The 25747-nt window shown below is 34.1% G+C and overlaps 1 protein-coding gene across 1 annotated transcript; it reads left to right on the top strand.

The window, feature by feature from the left end:
• LOC133196572 (uncharacterized) lies at positions 1-22454 on the top strand. Its single transcript, XM_061332440.1, has 4 exons — positions 1-196; positions 4709-5815; positions 12548-12690; positions 22035-22454. The coding sequence occupies exons 2-4, from the start codon at positions 4712-4714 to the stop codon at positions 22174-22176; spliced, it is 1389 nt and encodes a 462-aa protein (XP_061188424.1). The 5' UTR covers positions 1-196; positions 4709-4711; the 3' UTR covers positions 22177-22454.
• Positions 22455-25747: the final 3293 nt, after the last annotated feature.

Below are 25747 nucleotides of genomic sequence, written 5' to 3'. Positions count from 1 at the left end.
TTGCTGTTGTATGTGTTACGACTGACTTTTAAGAATGTCGATTTCTTCTGTCAGTTTCGATATATTGCAGGATGAACCTGATGTGCGATTCATGGATAAAAGAAGAGTTTAAATATTATAGTGAATTTAATTGAAAATCAAATAAAGCCTTGTACCAACGAACTGCTCATACAGTCATCTGCAACGAAACACAACAGTAGGTATCAGGCGCTTCATCTTAGAATAAATTTAAGTTTATCAAACGTATGCGCTCTCTCTCTCTTTCTCTCTCTCTCTCTCTCTCTCTCTCTCTCTCTCTCTCTCTCTCTCTCTCGTATCTTCTAACTCCATACACTGTTGTTTGTAAGAACATACTGAGTTAAATATTCTAAGTTTAAATATTACAAAAATGGAATACACACATTACAAAGAAAGCAAAACTGTTCTTGAACTGCAAAAGTTTAACGATGAAAAATCTTTGTAATCAGACAGTATCAAAGTAAAATCAGATATGCTTAACTGTGGGACATTTTAAATTTATTTTATTATTTTGAAAACTCTATACTTCTTTCATCCTGAATTCAAATTTTATCCCTTTGGGAATCACAAAATTTTATTAAAGATATGGATTTTTGGCATCAATTTCAAAACAATTGAAAATTAAATTCGACATTCATTCCTGGAAAAAAAATAATGGGACAACTAATGCTGTGTATCACGTGCTAAATCTGCTCACAATTAACCTTTGGATTTTGCATGTTGGTACATAATACTCTGAACACATAAAAAGATGGCACTTTAATTATACATTTGAATAGTGCTACTAAAGCTTTTTCTGTTTATTCTTATAGTGTTACATAAATCAGAAATGATAAAGATTAAATGAGAGAAAATATGAATAGAAATATCAAACTTTATTACGCATTTAAGCGTAAAAATTGCAATTTTGTTGTATTTTGTTTATTTAGCCTACTATTTTTTTTATCAGTCTCCTCTGTTTGCATACGTTATCCTGCAAAAAGGTTTTACCGATCTCACTGTTTGAGACCACAAAGAACATGTTTGTTACCGATTTCACTTTTGAGATTATAAAGAACAACAAATATCATGAGATATCTGTTCTGTGTCAGACGTTTCTTCTTGGAATCCTAAAATTGATATTCCAGACATGGTAATGCCCAACACGGACAGCTCTGCACAAACTAGAAATTATCCACCGTCCATGGTGCATTCCCTGATATCAATGGTTCCAAAGGGACCTTAGGATTAAAACAACACCTATTGATTAGGAAGAACTCGAGCTAGGCCCTACCTAACTCGTATTCAAGCGTAAATCGACATCATTGATCCTGATGATGCATACAAATTAATAATATGATGTTCCAATGAACATAAATGTTTTAATTCATTGTTGTCCTGATCAATTGAGGCTCAATTAAAGGCTCTATTAATTGTAACACTACAGCACATTAACGAGCATGAGATTCGATGAGAATTGAATCTGTACTGGGCATCATATATGAGGATCATGGGGCATCTGACTAGTTTCTATCTTTAAACGTTCATTTTGTTGATGTGGGTAAAGATGATATAAATTTTCATTATAGAAATTATTGGAAAATAGCAACAAAAAACTTCAGATAAAAGACAAAATTAAATTTTAATGCTGTAGGAGAATACGCATCATTTTCATTTTTCAAGCTAATCTTGGTATTCATGGCTTCAATTTTTCAACAACATATAGTCTCTAAGGGAGTATTCTGAATGCTTTTAACGAGAGATTTCCCAACGTTAAAATGAAGCGTATTTTGTTTCTTTAATGCTTAAAGAAGTGCAATATGTCACACTTTTCGCAAAAATTGTTTTTGGTTGCGGCTGTTGCTTTATTCCCTTTCTCTTCTTAAAAGAATATAAAGAGGCTGTTGCAGGAACTCGTGATTATTCCCCATATCGAGAAGGACATTTAAATACCCACGACGCATGAAGAGTTATCTCTAAATATAGATAATACGACGTAGATGACTTTATTTATACGACGGGTATGTCCAGCTTGTTATAACAAAACATTTCACAATTTACGTTTATTTCATGCAATTTTTTTTTCCTAACATAGACTGGCGACCTGAGTAAGTCTTTTTTCCACATCTATGGTCACTGTCGCCATCTTTCACGAGAAAAGTTAGAACGATAAAAAGCACAATTAATGGCAAGTGCACCTCGCACATCATTTTGAAAGATGTACTGTAGACAGCGTATTAATATTTTTCAATATATGAAAATGTATCCAATAATCACGCTGTTGATGCAATATCCAAGAAATTCCATTTAGTCATTTCATTTTAGTTGTTTCAAGTCAAATCTGAACCACTAGTTAACAGAACAATAATGAAACGAAATGCATATATAAAAAAAATTTTAAATGATAGTACTTTATTTTTTTAAGACATCGCCACTTAATAATTAAATATTGAATCTCTAAAGAGAGATGTTACTTTGTACTTCCATTATATAAGAAAAAAAAAATATGTACCAGCCAGTCCAGGATTCGAACCCATTCTCAGGTAAAAGAATCTTTACACAGAGTCCATACGTTATACCACTAGACCAGCTCCGACAGCGAAGAATATTGGGCTATTTTATGTGCACATTTTGCATTTCGGATGGATAATAATTTTTATTCGATTTTTGTGATTTTCAAAAATATGCCTCTTTGAAACAAAAATCGGAAATGGTAGTTTTGAAGAAAATTCCTGTCTCTATATGCGTATATCAAATTCATTCTGTTTCAAGGAGGCAATTTTTCAGAACAGCGGGGATTCCCTATTTGAAAAACTTATATTTTGCTATGTGACTAATTTACACCTCATTTGGCAGATTGGAAGTCGATATGCAGTTTCTAAATATTGTTCTACATTTTACTGTATATACCGTTGTATCTGAAAAAATTTAAGACCGTTTTCTGTCACTTAAAATTTTTCTTTTAATCTGTTACAACTTTAGGGAAAATAACAAAAGAACTGCAACACCCTCTTTATCCTCGTAACATCAAGACAAAAGGAGAGTGCCTTATGAGAAATGTGTAACGTCAGAAGTTTAAATAGGTTCAATGGCCTTTCATTTTTGTCTATCAGTGGAAGATAAGTAATAGGAAGAAACGATTAAACTCTAATATTTAAGGAATTTTACTGCCTAAAATGTTAAATTGAAAAAGATGAAGATAACGAACAGTTATCGATCTCAACAATCCTACAAACGATATAAATCTGCGAACAGGGCATAAAACACTCACCCCTGAAATCCAAGAGGTGGGATCAGGTGCTTAAGAGTTGTAAGCATCCCCTATTGACCGGTCACAGCCACCGTGAGGCCCATGTATTAATGAAGGAGATGGAATATTCCGTTGTGAAAGTGAATATTAAAACAAAGGCCTATAAATTGGTATGAGATGTTTCAGTCAAAATACGACCAATGGATAGGTTGTATTTGCTAACGACCATAGAATTTTTAAAAAGCTAACTTTCAACAAGGTTGATGAAATCCCTATAGGATCAACTTATTTGTAAGTAGCCTGTCCTAGCTTGGTTTAAAAATTGATTGTTTTCAGAGCATCCTCTTGAGTATTGAGAAAGTTGGGAAACATAAACACTAAATGCAAGAATTATTGGAATATTACTACATAAATAAGGAAAGTTGGCGATAAAAAAGCTAAAGTAGCCTCGATTGTGGTACTGTTTAGTTATTAATTGGCTCTTATCGTCTATAGTCAGTAAAACATCAAAATATGGAACAGATGTGGTATATTTTTTGATGTCCTTTATTTCGAGTTCACTGGGTATATCGAGTCGACAAATGAATGGAAATAACTGTTGAAGTCCACAGCAAATGTTTTCTTCTTCTCATGTAAAAGTTCTTTGAATAAATTCTGCTTCATCGGAATATAAAAACAGGTCGGCTAATAAAGGAGCTGATTAGGGCTCATGGGAATTCCAACAAATTGTTGGAAGACCAGGTTTTCAAAGAGTACATAGATATTGTCAATAAGGAATTTAAGTCTCAACCTCAGATTACTTATGTGTAGAATCAGAGTGATTTTATACAAAGTAATTTTGTATATGACCAATCACAAGATAAAAAAATTTCCGAGTTCTATTTTTATTGAAAAAGCATTTGTCTATGATATCAGAGTCTAGGTTTTAATTTATCGTGAGGAATGGTTGTATAAAGTTTCGAAAAGGCATAGGTTTTGATGTTGCTGGCTTCTGAAAAGTTTTTTTTTTTATTTTAAATTTTCTAGAAGTTCTTTTGAGTTTTTGAAAATCCAAATTTTATTTACATCGCTTCTTGAATATCTCTGTGAAGTTTCCCCTTCACAGCAATTAAAATTTAAGGTAGGGCAGATCAAATTCATTTTTGTTGACTGGAATGTTAAAAAGTTTAAAAGACTGAAATGTGATTTTGAAGAATTTCATCCTGACGAGGTGACTTTGAGGATAAGCTGATTTCCAGATGAAGAATTAAAACCATGTTCTTCTAATATACAGTTGTGAGATGAACCTTACAAACAAAGCGTGAACCATAACGTATTGTTTATATAGTCTTTCTAATTCTTTTATCACTTCCGATTTAGTGAAAATGGAAAAACATATTGTTCGCATACAGCTTTTTAACTTCTTTTAGTATGTATTTCTAAAAGACAATCCAATCTGACAATTATTTTTCAATTTTACAGATAATGGCAAAGTTATTCCGAATAGTGAAACTGCCCGACAGATTCAATACAGAAGTCTTCACTTTTCAGCTCCCAGCAAAGCTAATTAAAGAGAATGCTCCCTCTTCTTTTTCGAAAGACTTTATCTATGGCTATCAAAAATGGACTGCAAGTTTTGTGAAGAGTGAGCGGCACTTGGGTGCGTTTCTGCGGCTCCAAACAGCGTCTGTTCACGTGGTATGCAAAGTTGACTATGCTTTTACCATGGTAAACACCGAGCATTTCACCAAAAACGAAACCTTCATCGAAAAAGGGTCCGAGTTTACCAAGGAATGCGACACCAGAGGGCGCCAAACTTTTATATCGTTAGAGGACCTAGTGACAAGGACATTTATACAACAAACTGGAGATTTCCTTGTGGAGCTGGAACTGAGACACGTAACTACAGCGATGGAATGCTTCGTCAGAATTCCAAAAGACTACCAGGCACGATACGCAAGTAACATTAAACTTGAAACGCCTTATTTCAGTTTTGGATTATTTGATTGGAGTATTTCACTTTATCCGAACACACCCACCCAAGACACGGAGGGAAATGTAGCAGTTCAACTTCACAGGCACACTAACTTTGACCATTTATGTCGGGTTCAGTATGACATTAGAATTGGTGAAAATCAGGCATTTGAGTCAGGTAACATAGAACAGTGGCTGGACGGAAGTGGGAACGGTGAACCTTACATTATAGGATCCACTATACATATACTATCCAGGGGCCGCTCTACGGTTCGCGTCCGTGTGAACATGTTTTCTGTTGTATCTATCAGCGAAGCAGCACTTCCAGTATTAAACAAGAACCGCAATCGGGTCCACATGTACGATAGGGATAAGCAGGCCTGGATGTTAGAATCTGACATCTCGGGAAAATATCTGGCCTTCAAACTCTACTATACCGACGTGTCACATGTTCCCAGAAAATGCACCCGGCTTGTCAGCTTTGACTTGGCGGTGATATCTATTGACGTTGACCGTCCTACAATCAAAGCTAGTAACGGTCCGTTCAGCCGCTATTATGTACAAGAAGACCTAGACGAAGGATTCAAAATGCACACAAATATCCCGGTTAGAGAGGTAGGTTCGTAAAAAGGCAGCAATTATACATATTCTTTTTGAATGAAATGATCGGGGAATGTAAACCGAGATATGTATATTAAAATTTAATTATTATTTTTAAACTTTTTACGTTAAAGAAGTGTTACGAAATTTTCGTAGGTTTATTCCATGTGTGAATATAAAAATTTAGTGACATTCCATAATATATGTATTATCCTATATTCAAATTATATGTCACTATCATCATTTTGTATTCACCGATTTGGTCCATGGAAAAGCGGGACAGTTCATCCCGAATATCCTCGAGGATCCGACTGTATACTTTGCCTTTCTAGTGTTGTATTATGGTACCATAATTTCGTATTTTGTCTTTAACGGATGTAAATACTTTAATTGATTAAGTAATACCGATTGCGATTGTACACTCAGCTCCAAGTGTTTTAACTCATGGTCCCTTATTCATGCATTAAGCGATTGAGGGGCAATATGAAAACAATTTATCTTTTTTGAATGGAGAAGTGAATCATGATTTAGATGGATTACACGATCAGTATGTACTGGTCCCCGCTGCCAAAGCAGGTAACAACATTGTCTTTGTTTGTAAGGTTCATTATAGAGGAACTGGGATTAAATTCTGCAAGTGGTAAAACAACTTATACCCAAAGCTCCCTTTCTAAGGAGGAAATTCTTTAAAACCATATTTCAGTTGTAAATATTTTTAATATTTCCAACAATCAAAATGAATCTGAATTACAATACCTGTACTGGATTTCGAAACTCAGTAAAAATCCTTTAAAACAGAGATACATAGCGGGTTCCAGTAAATCTTCTACCGAGCCTCTTTCTTTACTCCTCACTAAAATATTAACAGCAGTGAAGGAGAAACTTCGGGAGTACTGTACTACAGTATATTCGAGAAGTAGTGTAAATCATAGTCATTTAAGAACTTAAAGGAACTTTTTAAAAATTTGAAATCACAAAATTTTAACAAAATCAATAACATCAAAACGTACGACTTTTCAACACTTTATATGACCATTCCCCACGAGAAATAAAAGTCCAGGATTTTTGACATCATAGACAGCTTCTTTTGCAATAAAAATAGAACTCGTAAATATACTTACCTTGTCATTGGTCACTTGCAAAATTATTTTGTTTAAAAGCATTCTGACTGTGCACACAAGTACTCTCAGACGTATTTTTGTATTCATATGAAGCAGAATGTATTCGAAAACTTCTACATGAGAAGAAGAAAACACTTGCTGTGGCCTTCAACTCGGCATTATCAGTTAACAATAGTTACTTCCATTCATATGTTGACTCGATATATCACAGTGGGCCTGAAAGAAAGATATCACAGAGTCTGGCACATCTGTTTCATATTTGGATATTTTATTAGAAAAAGACGTTAATGGTAATCTAACAACGTATTATCAATTAACAATAGTTACTTCCATTTATATGTTGACTCGATATATCACAGTGAGCTTGAAATAAAAGATACCATAGAGTCTGACACATGTTTCATATTTGGATATTTTATTAGAAAAAGACATTAATGGTAATCTAACAACAAAGCTTTATGATAAACATGATGACTTTAATTTTTCAATCGTCAACTTCCGTTACTTATGTAGCAATTAGCCTTATCACCTGCATATGGGGTTTTTGTCTTCCAATTAATTCGATATGCAAGAGCATGCTCTAATTGTGAACAATTTCTAAAACGAGACAAGCTATTGGCAAACAAGTTGATGAAACAAGGATATCAACAGTCTCGTTTGAAGTCATCATTTCGCAAGTTTTATGGTCGACATAATGACCTTGTCAGCAAATACAACCTATCATCAAGTCACAACAATCATTAAGTCAAATGCTGACTGACGTTTTTCATACTTATTGTTTGGTCATTATTTACACACTGAATTGTCTACAGATTGTTTCCGTTTTTCCCGATCATGACAAGGTGCACATGGCGAATGTGACCGGTCGGCAGGGGATGCTCACTCCTCCATGGCACCTGATCCCACCTCTGATGTTTTTTAGAGGTCCATGTTTGCTCTACTCCCGACTTCAGCAAGTATGTTCATTCCCAGAATCTATTATACATATTTAAGAATAGAGAGAGATAGACACTCGAATGACTCGAACGAATGAGACTAAAATGTACACTAGGCCACTGCCTGCGAGACAGTGATTTCAATCAAACCCAGAAAAAAAACTCGAGCTTAAAATCCAGTTTAAAAATTGTGTTTTGAAATACAATACACATGTATTACATTAATAAATCTCCTCACAGCCAGTGATAAAAATTCATTTCAATAATGAGTAGTGCTTGTATTTTTGGCTGAAAAAAATCAGAGGAATAAGGGTTTATTCATACAAAAAAGTGCCAAAAGCCAATTAAGTTGCTTAAAGTCTTAAACTAAAAAGTTGAAAGTGAGCGAGTGTACATATCTCAGGAAAATGCGTACAAAATGGGTGTCATGATAATGCTTTTGTTGATGTTTCCAAATAATGGTTATTAGACATGAATCCTTACTTCCCATAGATATACAACGTGGACAGTGGTATAAGTATAGACCAGAAAGTTTACTCAAACTTCAAGCTCCCTAAAGACGTTGACTCCTAGGTTTATGTAATACGATCACGAGGTTAACATATCTGGTATTTTAAAGGTGGAAAGACTTCATTTTAAAACAAGTATTTTTTTTTATTTCTTGCGTCTTTTCAACTAGTTTTTGGATATCGTCAAATATGAAGATGCTTTTGGGTTTGCATAAAATCGATCTGAACAATGCGCAGTTCTCATGCGTGGTTATAATGGGGGATCGACGATTGTCTGCAGGATGAGCAGGCGCTAATTGTTCATAAAAGGAGAGAAATGAAACCGTATTAGCTTTCAAAATTTCAAGGAAAAAACTTCGATGATTTATGGAAGGAATGCTATTCTGTAACTGTTTTAAAAACTCTGAGATAAAATGTTAAAAGACTTTGTAGAAATCCGTCATCTTGTGCCACTGCCAATTTTAGTCCCGTAAAACACGGATAACTAAAGCTGTAGTAATAGAAAATACAGAAAACTAAAGCTTTCGTAATATTTGTTGTCTGAATTGGACTAACTATAATAAAGCATAGGATTGAACAGTAACAAATTGCTTATCCTTTGCATGCAACAAAATTTATAATTTTAAATTATAATTATTTGTCTCATTAACTGACTGATTGATTGATTGATTACTGTTTAGCGCTGAGTTGGCAATATTTCAGCCATCTTTCGGCGGATTGTCTGAAAGAAAGCTAATTCCAGTTTAATGAGACTGATTGTTTGCAAGTATTTTTTATCTTTTAATAAATTTTATATAGAGGTTATTGTTTTGAAGGGATAGTTGCATTTTGAGCATTATTTTGACAAGTGAGAAAAGATTTTTGGAAATGGCCCAAAATCTGTGATTGTTGAAGGTCCTGTCTTCCGTATTCTCTATGCCGTTTACAGTAAAGCTAACAAGTTATTTGCCAAGTGACAACGTCCGTTACTATAACAGCTCCCCGGCGGGCCCGGATGTAAGGAGGTAATTTGAGACAACATCTCCCGTCTATTATCCCCGAATTAAGCATCCGATTTCTACGTATTTAGTATAATGAGTAATAAGACCCATGGGTCCTAAAACTTTTGTTCTTACAACATTCAATTTGCTTTCCCATTATGGGAAATGATCCGTATGTCGAATCTCATCGCGTTTAAGCCAATGCGGCGCGTGTTTTAATCTGCGAGAAGTCCTTGTTATGTGCATCAATTGCACTCTTTCAGGCAATCATGTCCTTTCTTTCGTCGAGAGAGACATATTGTTTTACCCTTAATTCTTATTCGTGCATTTCTTTCACGTAGTGTCTTCATATAGAACTTGTCCGGATAAGAATCTTTTGAAGGAATAAATTCACGTAATCTTGCATTTAGTATATGACTATTTCACTTTAATATGCCTGTGTCTCTTACTACAATAATATAATACGGTAAGCTTCTATATCTTAGAACTAAATAAAAACTCCATAACTAAACGTTGAAGAGGTTAAATTAACATTCAAGTATTTGTTCGATATGAAAAGACGAAGAAAAAAGAAGTGACCAATCTAAGAAGCTCTGTAATCAACACGAATCATGAACAGGAAAAAACATACAACACTGGAAACACCAGAGGTGGGGTCAGGTGCCTATGAGGAGTAAGCATCTCCTTTCGACTAGTATCGCTCGCGATGAACCTCCCGTCTTGATTATGTAAACACAGTATTAAGTAGTCAAAATTAGTATAATAAAACAATGGCATAAGAATTTGAATGAAAGAAATGTAAAAATTCAACCTCATGATAGGCTGTATTTGAAACAAGGGCGTCATAACCACCATAGAATTTGCGAAATGCTGACTTAAAACGAGACTGTTGAAAGTCCTGCTACATCAACTCATTTGTCAACAGCTTGCCTCGGTTTAAATATTGATCGTTCTCAGAACAAATTAGTTGGAAGACATTAATACCATAAACATCATTTTAGTAGTAAAATATTATAACTATTAGAAATAAATAGGGGAGGATGACGATGGGAAAAATAAATTCATCCAGTGTGTCACACAATGAATCTCTTGAAATAGGTGAATATAACGAACTGATCTATCCCAGATCACAAAACTACAAACAATACAAATCTGTGAACAGAACAAGGCATAAAAAACATCCCCCTAGAAATTCTAAAGGTTGGATCTAGGAGGTGTACGAATCCCTGTCGACCAGGGATCCGATGAAATATATCAGTCAAAATACGACCCAATGACAGTTTGGATTTGCTAGCAAGAGCATTATTAGTTAGATTATTATCGTCTGTTGTCAGTAAAACATCCAGATATGATAGAGATATGGCAGACTCTGAGTGTCTTTTATTTCGAATTCATTGGGATATGTCGAGTTGACATTTGAATGATAGTAACTATTGTTAATTTATAAAACGTCGTCGATTTATCCGAGTTGAATATCAACCACAGAGTACCTACGTGAAAAATCAGGGTGATTTTTAACATACAAAGTATAATTTTGTAGATAACTAATTACAAGATACGAAAAATTCTGAGTTCCATTTTTATTGAAAAAGAAGTTGTATATGATATCAACAAACCTAGTTAACCCACCTGTGTCGAAGGCTCTCATGAGCTTTTCTGATCGAAGGTACGTATACAGCAACCGTCCGTCGTGTGTCGTCTGAAAACTTTTCACAATTTTCGACTTCTACTCTAGAACCACTGAGCCAATTTCAACCAAAATTGCTACAAAGCATCCTTGGGTGAAGGGGGATTTAAGTTTCTTTAAAAGAAGGATCATGCCTCTTGCAAGGGGAGATGATTGGAAATTAGCGAAAATTTAATGGTATCTTCTACAAATCTTCTCAATGACTACTGGGCCAGAAAAAAATTATATTTATGTGTAAGCTTCATAACATAGTAAACATTCAAGTTTGTTCAAACCATGACCCCGGGGCAAGGGCGGGGCCATAAATGGTGATTAAAGTTTTACATAGGAATATACAGGGAAAATCTTTAAAAATCTCCTAGTGCTGAACAGCAAAACCATGATTTGTCATATATGGAAACATCTTCACCTGAATATGCCTAGTTGTTTAAACATAATACAACAATTGTGTTTGAATTTAACCGCTGCTGTTTAATTCCTAGTTTGGAATAAACTCAAATAAATTCAAATTTTGATAATTGGTTAAATCTAGACCTATTTTAAGAGCCATTCCCTGTAGTTACTTTAACTCTTATATTATAAGAGACATGGCACGTATTATTACAAAGTTTCTTCAAACTTGCTATTGCACAATTGCCTGAGCATAGCTGTTGATTTCTGGCTTACATATGAAGTAGTAGATTCCCTAGAGACTACAGCCAGCAATAAATTATTCTCAGTCATGATTTCTTGTACAATTAAGCAGCAATACTAACAGCTCGTTTTTTTTTTCAAAATAAAGTTTTGTTTACTCAAATACTTGGCCCATTGAAGAAACATTCCACGTTCTTTTTTTTCTTCTTTTTCTCCAAATTTTAGACATTTTGGCAGAGCGTATCCATCTTTTAAAACATAGGATGATTAAAAAATTGTGAAAATATTACGGTATTGGGTAGTAATTTTGTCATCTAGGTTTCATTGAACAAGACGACCCTTTTCTGTCTTCTCCAGAACAACAAATCTCCAGAACAACAAATTTACTGTTGGACAATTTAAAGTCTTCATTTTCTTCTTTTTTTTTTTTTTACTGCTGGACAAATTTAAAATATTCAAGTTTTTTTTTTACTGCTGGACAAATTTAAAATATGTTTTATTTGTGTTCATATCATTATGATTCATACCATGATCCCTATGGCTTGAACAAAGCTTTAGCATTACTAAAGCCTTTAAAATGTGAATCACAAAGGCTGGTCAATGTTTATTCACGTTACCAAGATAAAAGTTTGCTACAATGGAGCAACAACGCTGTCTAATTTTATCGTAACTTTATTAGTGATATTAATTTTATGACACCTACTCTTATGATCTACAAGCATCCTTTAAAACTGAACTTCAAAAGTCTTAAACCTGACCATATTTCTTGGTTCAAACAACTGAAAAGGAATTCTATTTAATGTTTCCAGCTTTAACTAACTACGTTTTGCCATCTGTGAGTGGCAGTTTTATTTACAATGTTATTAATTTTTAATGTTTCAGCTTCAAGATCCTCGGTGCGAGTTTCTCTCTGCAGAGGATCAGAAAGTGACGGTCCATATCCATTGGATAGATTCTCATCTCTTGACCACGCCCACTTACCACAGCCTAGATGACGTAAGCAGATTACACAAACACCAAATGATGTAAGTAATGAAGCAATAAAGATCTGGGGCTAAAATGCTATTGATGAAGCTTCAAGTAAAATATTGATATACATGCAGCTGATTGTTACATAATGTAGAGGATTGAATAACTAGAGACGTGGAATATCACACGATATATAAACCAATATATTCATCTTCGGTGAATGTTTCAATCAGTCCCACTGCCGACACAAATCGTGTATGTTCGTGAGATAAAACAGATTGATGAGCCTGCGGAAGTTCAAGAAATCCCAGCCCTGTTTCCAGGATTCGATGTCAAGTCGATCATGCTTACACTATTGATTAGGAGCAGGGTATACTGGACGTGTATTATTAATTGAAATACCAGACATGCATTTTTACTCGCTTTCTGGTCGTCGCATCATACACTGACAATCACTGTCATAATTACCTGGTATAATTAGCACGAAAATAAGACTGCTCCGTGCAAATCCCAGGCAGAAAAGGGAGAAACTCGAACACAATCACTGAAAATATTTAAGAAACGCTAAATCTGCAATTTTTACTTGAATAATGGAGGGGTAAGGGGTATTCATATTGATTTTGCAGATCTAGTCTTTTATTTTTTTTTAACTCCCTTCTTTATGTAAAGTTTGCAGATATAACGTTTCTTTAATTTTTAACCCATTTCAAATCAATTAACAGACTATCATTCAGTAGGATTACAAAATTAAAGAACCTCTAGATCTTGAAGCAATACACGAAAGTATTACAAAATTAGATAAACTTTTATGAAAGTACTAGTAACTTCACTATAGGGAAAGAGAATTATGCATATTCATTTATCAAAAATTTGAAGAACAGTTGTCTGTAACAGATAGGGCTGTTTTTCAATGATATTTGATTTTACATGCAACCTCTGTTTACATTTCTGGGATAACTCTTGTTTGTTGAAGTGTCCCAACCAGAAGGTTACAATACATTTGCAAATTTTTTCTCGATGATAATTACCTTTTCACGTAACACTAATATTAGCTTCTTGGCACGTTATTAAAGACCACGTTGTAATTCCAATTTGTTTAATGCACCACCTGAAAATAATATCCTTAAAATAGATTTCTAAATCAATAAAAGAACTTTCATTAGATTAAGGAGTCCCACATATTACTTTACATGCAGTGAAATTTGTTAAATTAATTGTTCCATTTGGGTGCATGGATTTTATTCTTTTACTTTTGCAAAGACAAGCGATTTTTTAAGAAATGAGGGATTAACGTATATATCTTTTTTTAAGAATGTTGTGATTCAAACAGAATTTCCCATACTGAAAGTTTGATTTGACGTAATTAGACCTAGGGTGTCCCCATTTCCAAACTACATCTCCACAGACCCTATCGACCTATCGTCTAAAACAATCTGGATTGAATCATTAGTTCTGATGAATCGTATACGATTGTGATGACATTATATAAACAGTCGAGAGCTCTATGCTAATATTCCCTAGGTGCTGTCCATTGTGGGTTATAGAGAGGTTGTAGGTCAGACCTAGGTCATATTAGTATATCAAATTAGAGTACTTGTATAATGATTGAACGAAGATGGGGTCATGAAAACAATGTCTACTATATCGATGAATAAAAAAAATAGGCGACACCTTAAGAAGATTCAGTATAGATCTACATTACATGGATTCCATGCCCATGCACTGTCTATTGTTGCTCTTTCATTGAAATTAAACTTACTAACTCTATTTGACATGAAAGTTTGAAGTGGTACCTCAATGCAAAACTTAAGGACATAGAATGCTTAATAATATATGCTATAGAAATTTTCAAAACAGTTTGTACATGGAGGTTTTATTATCTTTAAAACACATGTATTTTTACATGCAAAAAAATGTAAAAATTGAAATTACTCCAAAGTAAAAATAAAATTGTATGTTTGAAATTTGCCTACATGTATGCATTTGATACTCACCTTACAACTGGTATCATAATGCAAAACTGCAGTAAATTGTTAGATAGCTAGTATCTTAGTGTCATGTGTACATATACTAATATTTGAAATCGAGATGATGTGTGGTATCCAAATTTCAATCATCCGTGTATTCGAAATCAACGTGTGAAGTGGTCAAATTGATGTGTATTTGAAATCGACGGGACAACTGGTAAAATAGGCTTTTTCAACTTTAAAGTTGGTCATTCCATTCCAAATTTAATCTTGGCTTTTCCAACTTTAATTTCAGTTCTTTTAGCCCTTTTCCGTAGCTTTTTTTCTCTCTATTTTAAATTTATTTTCTTTTAAAAATAAAACATAAATACATTATTTTAAATTTTTTTTGTTACAATATAACAAGAATACCTTAGGAGAAATAAAAAGTAATTGTATTTGATGCAATAAGAAAAAAAGAATATTTTAAAAGTTTTAAATGCTCCAAGAAGAGTAAAAAAACAGTAAGTCTTGAGGATAAAAAAAAATTTAGTGAATATCTGCAGTTTAAAAATAAAAGTATGCATAATGGTACCGGTCCACCTTATACGCAAGCTTTATACAGGGAGTAATTTAAAAACGTTCACAATGTACCACAATATTTTGCGTACTTGGAATATACAGTTTCTACTAGAGACACACTTTCCTTGTAAAGTCCCTAACAGGTAGAGTCTCACGATATGGAATCGTTACTATGGCGATCCAGGACTTTATGTAATTAACGTTACAAATTCAGAAATTTTGAATTATTAAACAAGTGGAACTTTGATAAATAACACTTCACTGTTTGTTTTTCTGGTCCCCTGGAGTACAGCAAGCTTCAATACGTGTTTTCCTTTTTTCGATATTCACATTAAAATCAACCGCTCCAAAGGCAAACTAATTTCTTTGAAAAAGCAAAACGAACAATGTCGATAATTTGGTTACTCCCGCCATATCTTTTACTGTTTTCACTTAGCATTTTGATTGTCTTTGCTGTATTGAGTGATGAGAAGAGAGTTATTTCAGAAAGTAACAATTTAGTTCAGAGTACTCTCTCTAATCATCGAGAACCCTTAATTAAGATCCCAGCTTCAAAGACGTAATCAATTGTAACTTTTCTGTTTAGAAGAGTTATTACATTCAGCAGAAATCTTAGAGATCACATGTACTTTTTCCAGATTTTTTTTCTTCCATTCTGTCTACTTTTGTTGCATTGAAAAAACAACTATTCTAGTTCTGTTCGTAATCGAATGTGGCAAATAATGCATATTTTCGTTGCATTATTGAAGTAATGGACATGTTTTTGGCAAACTGTTATCAACTGTTTGTTAAATTATGAATCACTTTGAATGTTCTGCAAATATGCAAATGAAAATCAACCAAAGAAGAATATCCAGGGAATTGCTATTGTTAAGAAAATAGTTCTTCGAAAAGTTAATTGAATTTATTGATCAGTTAATAATGATTTCTGTCATACATAATAAATATAAATTTCTAAATTATTAAGAATAATAATTTATTTTGCATTCTTTCTTTTCCTTAAATATAAAGAATAACTGATAATTAACCTTTCATTTGGTGGGAAAAAATACTGCTATAAATACTTGATCATACTTCACAACCTTCCCGTACTTCCGTCGTTTATTAATTTTCAATCTGAAGTTGAAATGATTACATGACAGGCGAAGAGGAAACCTATATCCCCCTTCGGTTTCAAAAGTGGGGGAGTCGACAAACACAGCTGTGGACTAATCAACGACAATGCTCCGCTTTAATGACATAAGTTGTACAAGTTTATTAGAAAAAAACTAATTATCATACACAGGTTTTGTTCAATAGAACAAATGTCAAAATAGCCGTATATGCCTTCCTTAACTAACTTGGAATACCTGATTTACAATCAAAATCAAAAATTCGAATAGAAGTCTTAAATTTCCCGAAAAGTAATTTATTTCAATGACCAAATTAATTTCAATGACCAAGTACATGTATGCATCCTTTAAACGAAAGAAATCACAAATATTTTGAATCTGAAAAAAATGTACTTGGTCATCGAAATGAATGTTCGCAAATTTAAGGTTTCCAATTGAATTTTAGATTTTGATTATAGAGGACGTATTTCAAATCGGTTTAGAAAGTCTTAGGAGATGAAATATTAAAGGTGGAAACAAAAAAAATAATATATTGTGACTTTTCGTTTTTAGCTCACCTGAGCCGAAGGCTCAAGTGAGCTTTTCTGATCAAAGAGTGTCCGGCGTCCGTGTGTCAACATTTCACATTTTCGACTACTTCTCAGGAACCACTGGGCCAATTTCAACCAAACTTGCCACAAAGCATTCTTGGGTGAAGGGGATTCAAGTTTGTTCACAGGAAGCGCTGCGCCCTCTTTCAAGGGGAGATAATTAAGAATTCGTGAAAATTTGGTGGCATCGTTTAAAAATCTTCTTCTCAAGAACCACTAGCAAGAAAAAATGGAACTTACTTGAAAGCTTCAATACATACTCTAAATTCAAATTTGTTTATATCATAACCCCCGTGGGTAGGGCGGGGCCACAAGAGGGGGTCAAAGTTTTACATAGGAATATATAAGAAATATCTGTAAAAAATCTTCTTCCCAAGAACAGCAAAGCCATGATTTGTCATATTATTACAGAAGTATCCTCAGGTAGCATAGATTCAAGTTTGTTACAACCATGACCCCTGGGGGTGGGGCAGGGCCACAATAGAGGGTTCAAAGCTTACCATAGTAATATATAAGAAATGTCTTTAAAAAAATCTTCTTCTCAAGAACAGCAAAGCCATGATTAGTCATATTATTACGGAAGTATTCTCAGGTAGTGTAGATTCAAGTTTGTTCCAACCATGACCCCTGGGGTGGAACAGGGCCACAACAGGGGGGGGGGGGGGTTCAAAGTTTACCATAGGAATATATAGGAAATATCTTTAAAAATCTTCTTCTCAAGAACAGCTAAGGCATTACCAGACACATTCATACAGAAGTGTCCTCAGGTAGTGTAGATTAAAGTTCCATTCATGACCCTTGGGGGTAGGGCAGGGCCACAACAGGTGGAAGGGTCAAAGTTTACTATAGGAATATATAGGAAATATCTTTTAAAAATCTTCTTCTCAAGAACAGCTAAGCCATTATTAGACATATTCATAAGAAGTATCCTCAGGTAGTGTAGATTAAAGTTCAAATCATGACCCCTGGGGGTAAGGCGGAGCCACAACAGTGGGTCAAGGTTTACATATGAATATATATGTGTAATGGTTAAGGGACATCGGAGTAAAACGCATTGAAGACTTCAAATAGTGGAATGACCTGACAACCCTTGAAATGGGCTAGACTTAGGGTATTTAAGGAAGCTCTAAACACTGCAATTATTTAACTAAAGAGTTCTATTTGTAAGGTAGTTTTATTTAGATGGAGTGATCTGCCCTTAGAAGAAAAATATAATAAACTATAATCTGCTGTTAATGACGCAATTTGTAATGAATAAAAGTATTCTTAACGTTGTACTAGACCAAGATTAAGTAATTGAATTTATTATTTCCATTAATTTTTCCACTGTAAGTGAACAAAAGTGATTTCTGTTTACAAATAGTTCATCATCTTTTAACATTTTTCCTGGAGAAATAAGGCAGGCACCCTATGTTGAAAATGAAATAGATACACTAAATATGAGCAGCTTTATATGATGCATTTTTCTCAAAGTCCAAAAAGCAATTTTTCATTAGTGTTAAGAGCTTCCTTAAGGCAAAGCTTTGAGAAAGTCAATCATTCAGAAGTAGATGAAAAAGTTGGACGATGAATCAGCAATAAAGAAGTTAAGGTATTCCATCCTAATAGCAAAAGATTCAATGAAATTGAATACATAACAGATGTGTAGGTGTTGAATATTCAGTATATTTTAGGAATGACTCTAATTCTTGGCCAAATTATTCGAGTATAACCTGGTTTGGGTCAGTTTACGCTTTATAATCCGCGAAGCAATGATGGCAAATCATCTGAACTTTATGCGTTTTTTTTTTATTTTGCCGTCGTCACTTCCGGTCACGAGTTACAGCCAAATTTCCATTTTTAAAGTGGCATTTTGTCCGCGAGTGTTCTCAAAAACGGTTTGAGATTGAGTCTTGAAACTTTCAGGGATGATAGATTGTGACTCGTAGATCTGAGAAACCTGTTTTGTTTTTGTTTAAAAAGTAGTTTAAAAATATGCAATTTTTTTCTTTTGAAATGTTTATAATAGAGGCAAATAGATTGTTTCGAATCATATTATTTCCACCGGAAGTGATTTCTTCCAAACCGGAAGTAGTCGAAAAAATGCTCATTTTTCCTCGAAACTTTGAGGGATGATTCCTCCACACTCAGTGAGGAGTTAAAAGTCATTTTGAGCACTTCCGGTCATACCGGAAGTGAATGAAAAAGACTGGAAGTTGTTTGAAATTGATAGATTTCACTCTTTAATGTGTTGCTAAACATATTTTGAAGAATTGACATGAATATTTTTTTTTCATTTAAAGATTTTTTACTTTCTTTTATCAATCAAAATTTCCTAATCAAGATCTTATCAGAAATCTAACGGAAGACCTACTCGTTGCGAGCAACGAGATTTTATCTAGTTGATATTCTTATTATTTGAATTTTTATTTTTAAAAAATTTCTCCCTAGACATCAATGCAATCTTTTTTAAGTACATGCAGGCCCGTAGGAAGCAATTTCAGTTGGGGGGAGGGGCACAGCAAAACATTTTCAGTCGGGGGGGGGGGGGGCACTATCAACTACCAAAATTCCTTGACAAGCAAAAAAAAAAAGGTCATCAGCCGTTTTTATTGAGGGGGCACAAGCATATAGTAACTAAGTTTTCTATAGTATTCTATATATTGGCAAAATTATTGGGGGGGGGCACGGCCCCCCGTGCCCCCCCCCCCCGGTTCCTTCGGCCATGACATGTACTTACGTTCTCGATGTAGTAAATCTGAAGAAGACTGAGACAACTGGTTCTTATCTATCAATGGGAACCTAGGGGGTGGGAATGGGAATCAAGTTTATTTAAATCATGACCCCCCAGGGGTTGGGGCACAACAGAGGGTCAAAGTTTTGCATAAGAATATATAGGAATCATCTTGAAAAAATCTGCTGCTCAAGAACAGCAAAGCCATGATTAGTCATATTATTATAGGAGCATCCACAGGTAGTGTAGATTCAAATTTGTTCAAATTTACGGTTGGTAGGGTGGGACCACAATGACCAATCATAGTTTTACACAGAATACATGGGGGAAAAAATCTTTAAATTTTTTCTGTTAAAGAACAGCAAAGCCATGATTAGTAATATTGATAAAGAAGCATCCTGAGCTAGTGTAAATTTAAGTTTGCCCCCCTTAAAACTTTTCAAAATACTGAACTGATTTCTGCTTCTTCCTAGCCAGTGTGCTCAGGTGAGCGATGCCGCCGATGGGGCCTCTTGTCTTGAAAAAGTTGTCTATACTACAACATACTTGAGCTGCGTAAAAAAAAATAAAGAAATGAAAACAGTGAATAATTAATAATTCTCAAAAACTAAGGGCAATAACTTTTGTGAAAATGTGTCAATCGACAGGTAACTCAAACTTGATGCGTGCGTCAATAATATAAAGCAAATAAGGCCATCTTTAAAAAAATGTTTGTTTGCCCTCTTCCGACCGGCTGCCTAAAATCAGGGTGCGACTAAAAACTTTTTTAACCTCCAGGAAACGATCATTTCTTTTTCTTTTTATTCCTGGATGTTGTCATCCTGACAATATGTATTTTGAAATTTTCTAGGAAAAAAAATTCCACACCTAACTACCGACCCAATATTTTTACCCTGAGTCGGGAGAGGGCAAACAAACATTATTTTAAATATGGCCTTATCTACAACCATAAGAAAAAAGCATAGAAAACAGTGAAAAAATATAAAGTTTCAACGTCAAGGGGCAATAACTTTCATGAACATGGGTCAAGTGACTTTAAACTTAAACGTGATAAAGTCATCAATATAAAGAGATATACCAAAAATCAGCTAAGCACAGCAAAAAACAAGTCCTTATAACAGTGAAAAATTATAAACTTTCAAAGTCTTTGGAAGGCTTTCTTGAATATGGATCAATCGACGTGAAACTTGGTCAATTTGTAAGTCGTCAATATAATGACACGTATCAGAAATCAGTTTATTATCTGAGCAGCAAAACTAAGCCAGGGAAAATAAGAAAAAATAAATATACATGTATATAAAAAGTGAAAAATAAGAATTTGCAATGTCGAAGGGTAGTAACTTTATTAAAATTGGTCAATCAACATGAAACCTTGAACTTTTCCTGTGAGTCATCAATATAAAGACGTACATGTATACCAATAATCAACTCATTATTTGAGAGCATAGCCAATTCCGGACTATGACGGAATGACAATTATGGATAACAATATACGCCCCACCATTTCATGGAGGGGGAATAAAAATTAAGTGGGTCATCGTTATACTTTCAGGATTGTCATTATAAATATGACTTTTTTTTCTGTTTTGGTCTCAGGTTGCATGCATGGTATCCGTGATTCAAACGCCAGCAGGCCAAAGCTAAGTTCTCAATATGTATTCGTTAAATAAAAACATTCTTGACTCGAGCAGTCATCAGTGTCCTGCAAGCACTTGTCGCGACCTTCACCTTCGTGTGTTTTTCACCTGGAGTGGGCGGGGCCTAAGTTGGTTATTCATGCGCAGTAACCAGAAAATTTCGAATTTGCGATTAAACGAACTTGGTCAGTGAACCGGGTATCATCAAAACCTTATCCTTTTGAAAAGTACTCTATTCTTTTAGAAAAAAATTGCAGATAGTGAATTTGATACATTTTTTCGTGATTTCTGCACCCGTATTTGAATGGTTGACAGGACATACCCCTGACAATCCATTATAATCATTTCCACGTATTCTAATCAATCAGTGGCATTTTTTTTATGATTTTTAATCTTTCAAGAATGCGTGCGGCGGATGATATGTTAAAACTTTAGGACTACAATTACTTAACGACTACAAACATCAAGAAAAGAACTTTATCATTAGGGTCATAACATAGTTCACATTTTTAAAGCGGCAAAATGCATAATGGAATCAATTGCAAATCGTCTTTAATGTACGATCAGTTCTTTTCTTCTTAATTCTTTTGTTTCCCCATTTCTCTTTTTCTCAAATATATCAAGTTTTTACATGTCTTGCAGACACGTAACCCACTTCCTTAAACTTTTAGTTGAAGTAATTAGTTTCTTCATTTGCATGAATCTTCTTTCAAACAATAGTCAACCTCATTTATACTATACATGTATCAGTATTACTCACAGATACATGTATAAATGTAATGACAGTATGTACATGTACTGATTTACTTATCTTTTTTAGGCGAGAGATTATGGCCCTGCAGGCTGAGAACTATGCCCTAGAAAAACAATTGTACAGCTACCAGAAATCCATCGCCCGGACAAGCTCCAGGGGACTGTCCGAATCCGACGACAACCCTAAAGACAGGAACCACTATCTATAGAAAATACAATATCCGTGGAATCTAATTTCTAACGAAACTGTTTTCAATGGGAAACGTAATCTCCGAATGAGTCCGGATATTATCAAGTGACAAGATAATCGAACCATGCTGTAAATCAATGAATTTTATTTTGGAATCTTTTTTATTGTTGTCATTATTCACTATGAATAATTGGAAATACTGGTGGTAATTTGTTCGGCACTTTTACATGATTGTTAGTTGTTTGACATTGAAACAAAATTCATCATTTAATATTTGTCACATAATTTGCACGTCTTATAACAAGAATAAATGTTTTTTCATCATATTGCACTGCAGAAAGAGTCAGAGAAAATTATCTGTTCAATTATTCGTCCCTTCATTTGCCGACATTGATGAATGATAACCTCTACAACGATGCCAGTCTCGCAGTGGAAGCACATCGACTTTTATCTCTATGATATGTGCTTAAGGTTTTCATCAAATTCATCAGAGGATATAAATACCCTCAGTAGGTCATATTTGAACTGGAGAGAAAAATAAAATAAGGCCAAGGTCAAAAGGAACCTATTTCCTAACAAAATCTTTTCTAAGAAGATTATTTATTTATTTAAGAAATTTCTTAATGAGCCTGGGAGCCCGGATATTATTTAGTGAAAATATAATCGATCTATGATATAATCAATGCATTTTGAAAGCATAATTTATAGCTCACGGTTGAATGCATTTTCACAATGTCAAGGCTTTGTTCCTTTACAAAAACGTTTGTATGATGGAAAGATATCAAAATACCTTGCAATTGAGATTGCAAAAATGGGCTCACGTCAGCTTTTCTGATCAAAATTTGTCCATTGTCTGTCGTCGTTGTAAAATTTTAACATTTTCGTTTTCGTCTCCTGAAGATATATTAAGATGTAAGCATCCTCAGGAAATAGGGATCCAAAGTTTTGTATGGGAATATACAGGGGAAAAATCTTAACAAGAGGCAAAAGGACTTAATCGATCGTCAGCTGAGTATAATACAACCCTGTAAAAGATCCACAGAATGGCAATTTAATAGGTATATAATAAAACAAATTAAAATGATAGATGAAGATACATGTCCAAAAAACAAGAGAAATATGACGAGCAGGGATCAACTAAATAGCGTGGTATTCAACAAAAATTAGTAGAGTAAAACGTTTGACTTGCCTGTATGTGACAGTACACTCTCATTAGTCAATAACCAAACTAAACAACACAATAACATTATATATTCATAATTAACACACACCCTGTAACTTTGGCTTCTCTTAGTCTTTGAAAAAACATTTAATGTACAAATATAAACAGGTATTAAAAAGCCTACATGACCATTAAAAACTACGAAAGCACTTTTTGTATAATACATTTGAATTCTTGTATAATTCTTTCATTCGATTGATCTCTCAATTACAATTACATTTACTAGTGTCATAGATGAATAGCAAAGGGGAATACATTATCTCAGATTACAAATGTCCCTACATGATCAATATGCCTGCCCAGCAGCGGAACCCTTGACCCATTGACCAAGAATTTCACAAAATCTGATAAAAACGCCCTAGCTCATTACAATTTTGAACTCTGTTTGCCTCCTAGATGCCCAGAAGAAAAGATTTTTCATATAATTCATGCATTTCTCTAAATAATCAAAAGAGTCCCATCCTAACTCCAAATCCCTGACCCTGCATCCATGAATTTCACAATTTTGGAAGACACACCCTTGGTCTTCAGAACCATGATTTTAGTTTGTCTGTTCAGCTCCCAGGAGGAGAAAAGATTTTCAAAGAATGAATACATTTTCACTTTCTGAGCAAAAGAGCCTCACCCTAGCGCGAACTGCTAACCTTGAATTTTAATTATTTCATCAATTTAGGTAGAGGGCTCAATGCTTATTATAATCATGCCAACAGTTTGACTGCTTGAGGCCCACTTTGAAGATTGCATTGATTTTTATGGTTTTTGGCCCCATCCCTCAGGCCCCTAGTAGCAGAGATTATGAAATTTATAATTTTTGTTTCCCTTTCCCGGCCGATATATTGGTTGAAATGGGTTCACCCATTCTTGAGAAGATGCTAAAAATGTTTAAAAGTTTACAACTGCCGCAAGACGCACGACAACGGACAAAAACAGGTAGCAATAGGTCATCTGAGTGACTCGGGTGATCTTAGATATTTCCAAGAAGAACAGGGTCATGATTAGTGACATTTATATACAATCATCATCAGGTAGTGCAGATTCATTTTGATTTTCAAAAACTGATTGATTGTATGTTGTTTTACGTCCCGTTAGAGAATTTTTCACTCATATAGAGACGTCACCATATACCGGTGAAGGGCTTCAAAGAGGGTGTTGCAGTTCTTTTGTTATTTTCCCTAAAGTTGTAGCAGTTTAAAAGAAAAATTTTAAGTAACAGAAAACGGTCTTAATTTTTTTCAGATACAACGGTATATACGGCACAATGTAGAACAATATTTAGAAACTGCATATCGACTCCCAATTTGCCATTAAATGAAGTGTAAATTAGTCACATAGTAAAATAAGTCAAGTTTTTTGTTGTTCAAATAGGGAATCCCCATTGTTCTGAAAAATTGCCTCCTTGAAACAGAATGAATTTGATATACGCATTAAGAGACAAGATTTTTCTTCAAAACTGCCATTTCTGATTTTTGTTTCAAAGAGGCATTTTTTTGAAAATCAAAAAAATCGAATAAAAATTATTATCCATCCGAAATGCAAAATGTGCACATAAAATAGCACATGATATTTTACTCTCGGAGCTGGTCTAGTGGTAAAGCGTGTGGACTCTGTGCAAAAATTCTTTTTCCTGAGAATGGGTTCGAATCCGGGAATGGCTGATATATATACACATAGTTTTTTTCTTATATAAAATTTTAGTACAATGTAGCATCTCTCTTGAAAGAGAGAGGGAGAGAATGTCAGAAAGTTAATGGGTAATATTTTAAATGCATGCAGAATTAAATTGTTTTCCTTGATATTGTGATCTAAAACTAATAAGACATATATTTAATGTTATTATTTAGTGGCGATGTTTTAAAAAATAAAGTACTATCATTTTAAATAATTTAATTTTTTCATACGTATTTTGTTTCATTATTGTTCTGTTAATTATGGCTCAGATTTGACTTGAAACAACTAAATTGAAATGACTCAATGGAATTTCTTGGGTATTCCATCAACAGCGTGATTATTGGACACATTTTTATAGATTGAAAAATATTGATGCACACTGTCTACAGTACATCTTTCAAAAAGGCGTGCGAGATGCACTTGCGATTAATTGTGTTTTTTATCGTTCTAACTTTTCTCGTGCAATATGGCGACAGTGACCATAGATGTGAAAAAACGTCTACTTGCAGGTCTCCAGTCTATGTTAGGAAAAACTATGCATGAAATAAACGTAAAATGTGAAATGTTTTGTTATAACAAGCTGGACATACCCGTCCTATAAATAAAGTCATCTACGTAGCATTATCTATATTTAGAGATAACTCTTCATGCGTCGTGGGTATTTAAATGTCCTTCTCGATTTAGGGAATAATCGCGAGTT

This window comes from Saccostrea echinata, unplaced genomic scaffold (genome assembly GCF_033153115.1).
Source record: "Saccostrea echinata isolate AGI-Se365-2 ecotype Australia unplaced genomic scaffold, CSIRO_AGI_Sech_v1 ptg000030l, whole genome shotgun sequence".
NCBI lineage: Eukaryota > Metazoa > Mollusca > Bivalvia > Ostreida > Ostreidae > Saccostrea > Saccostrea echinata.
This window is presented reverse-complemented; position numbering and strand designations above follow the sequence as displayed.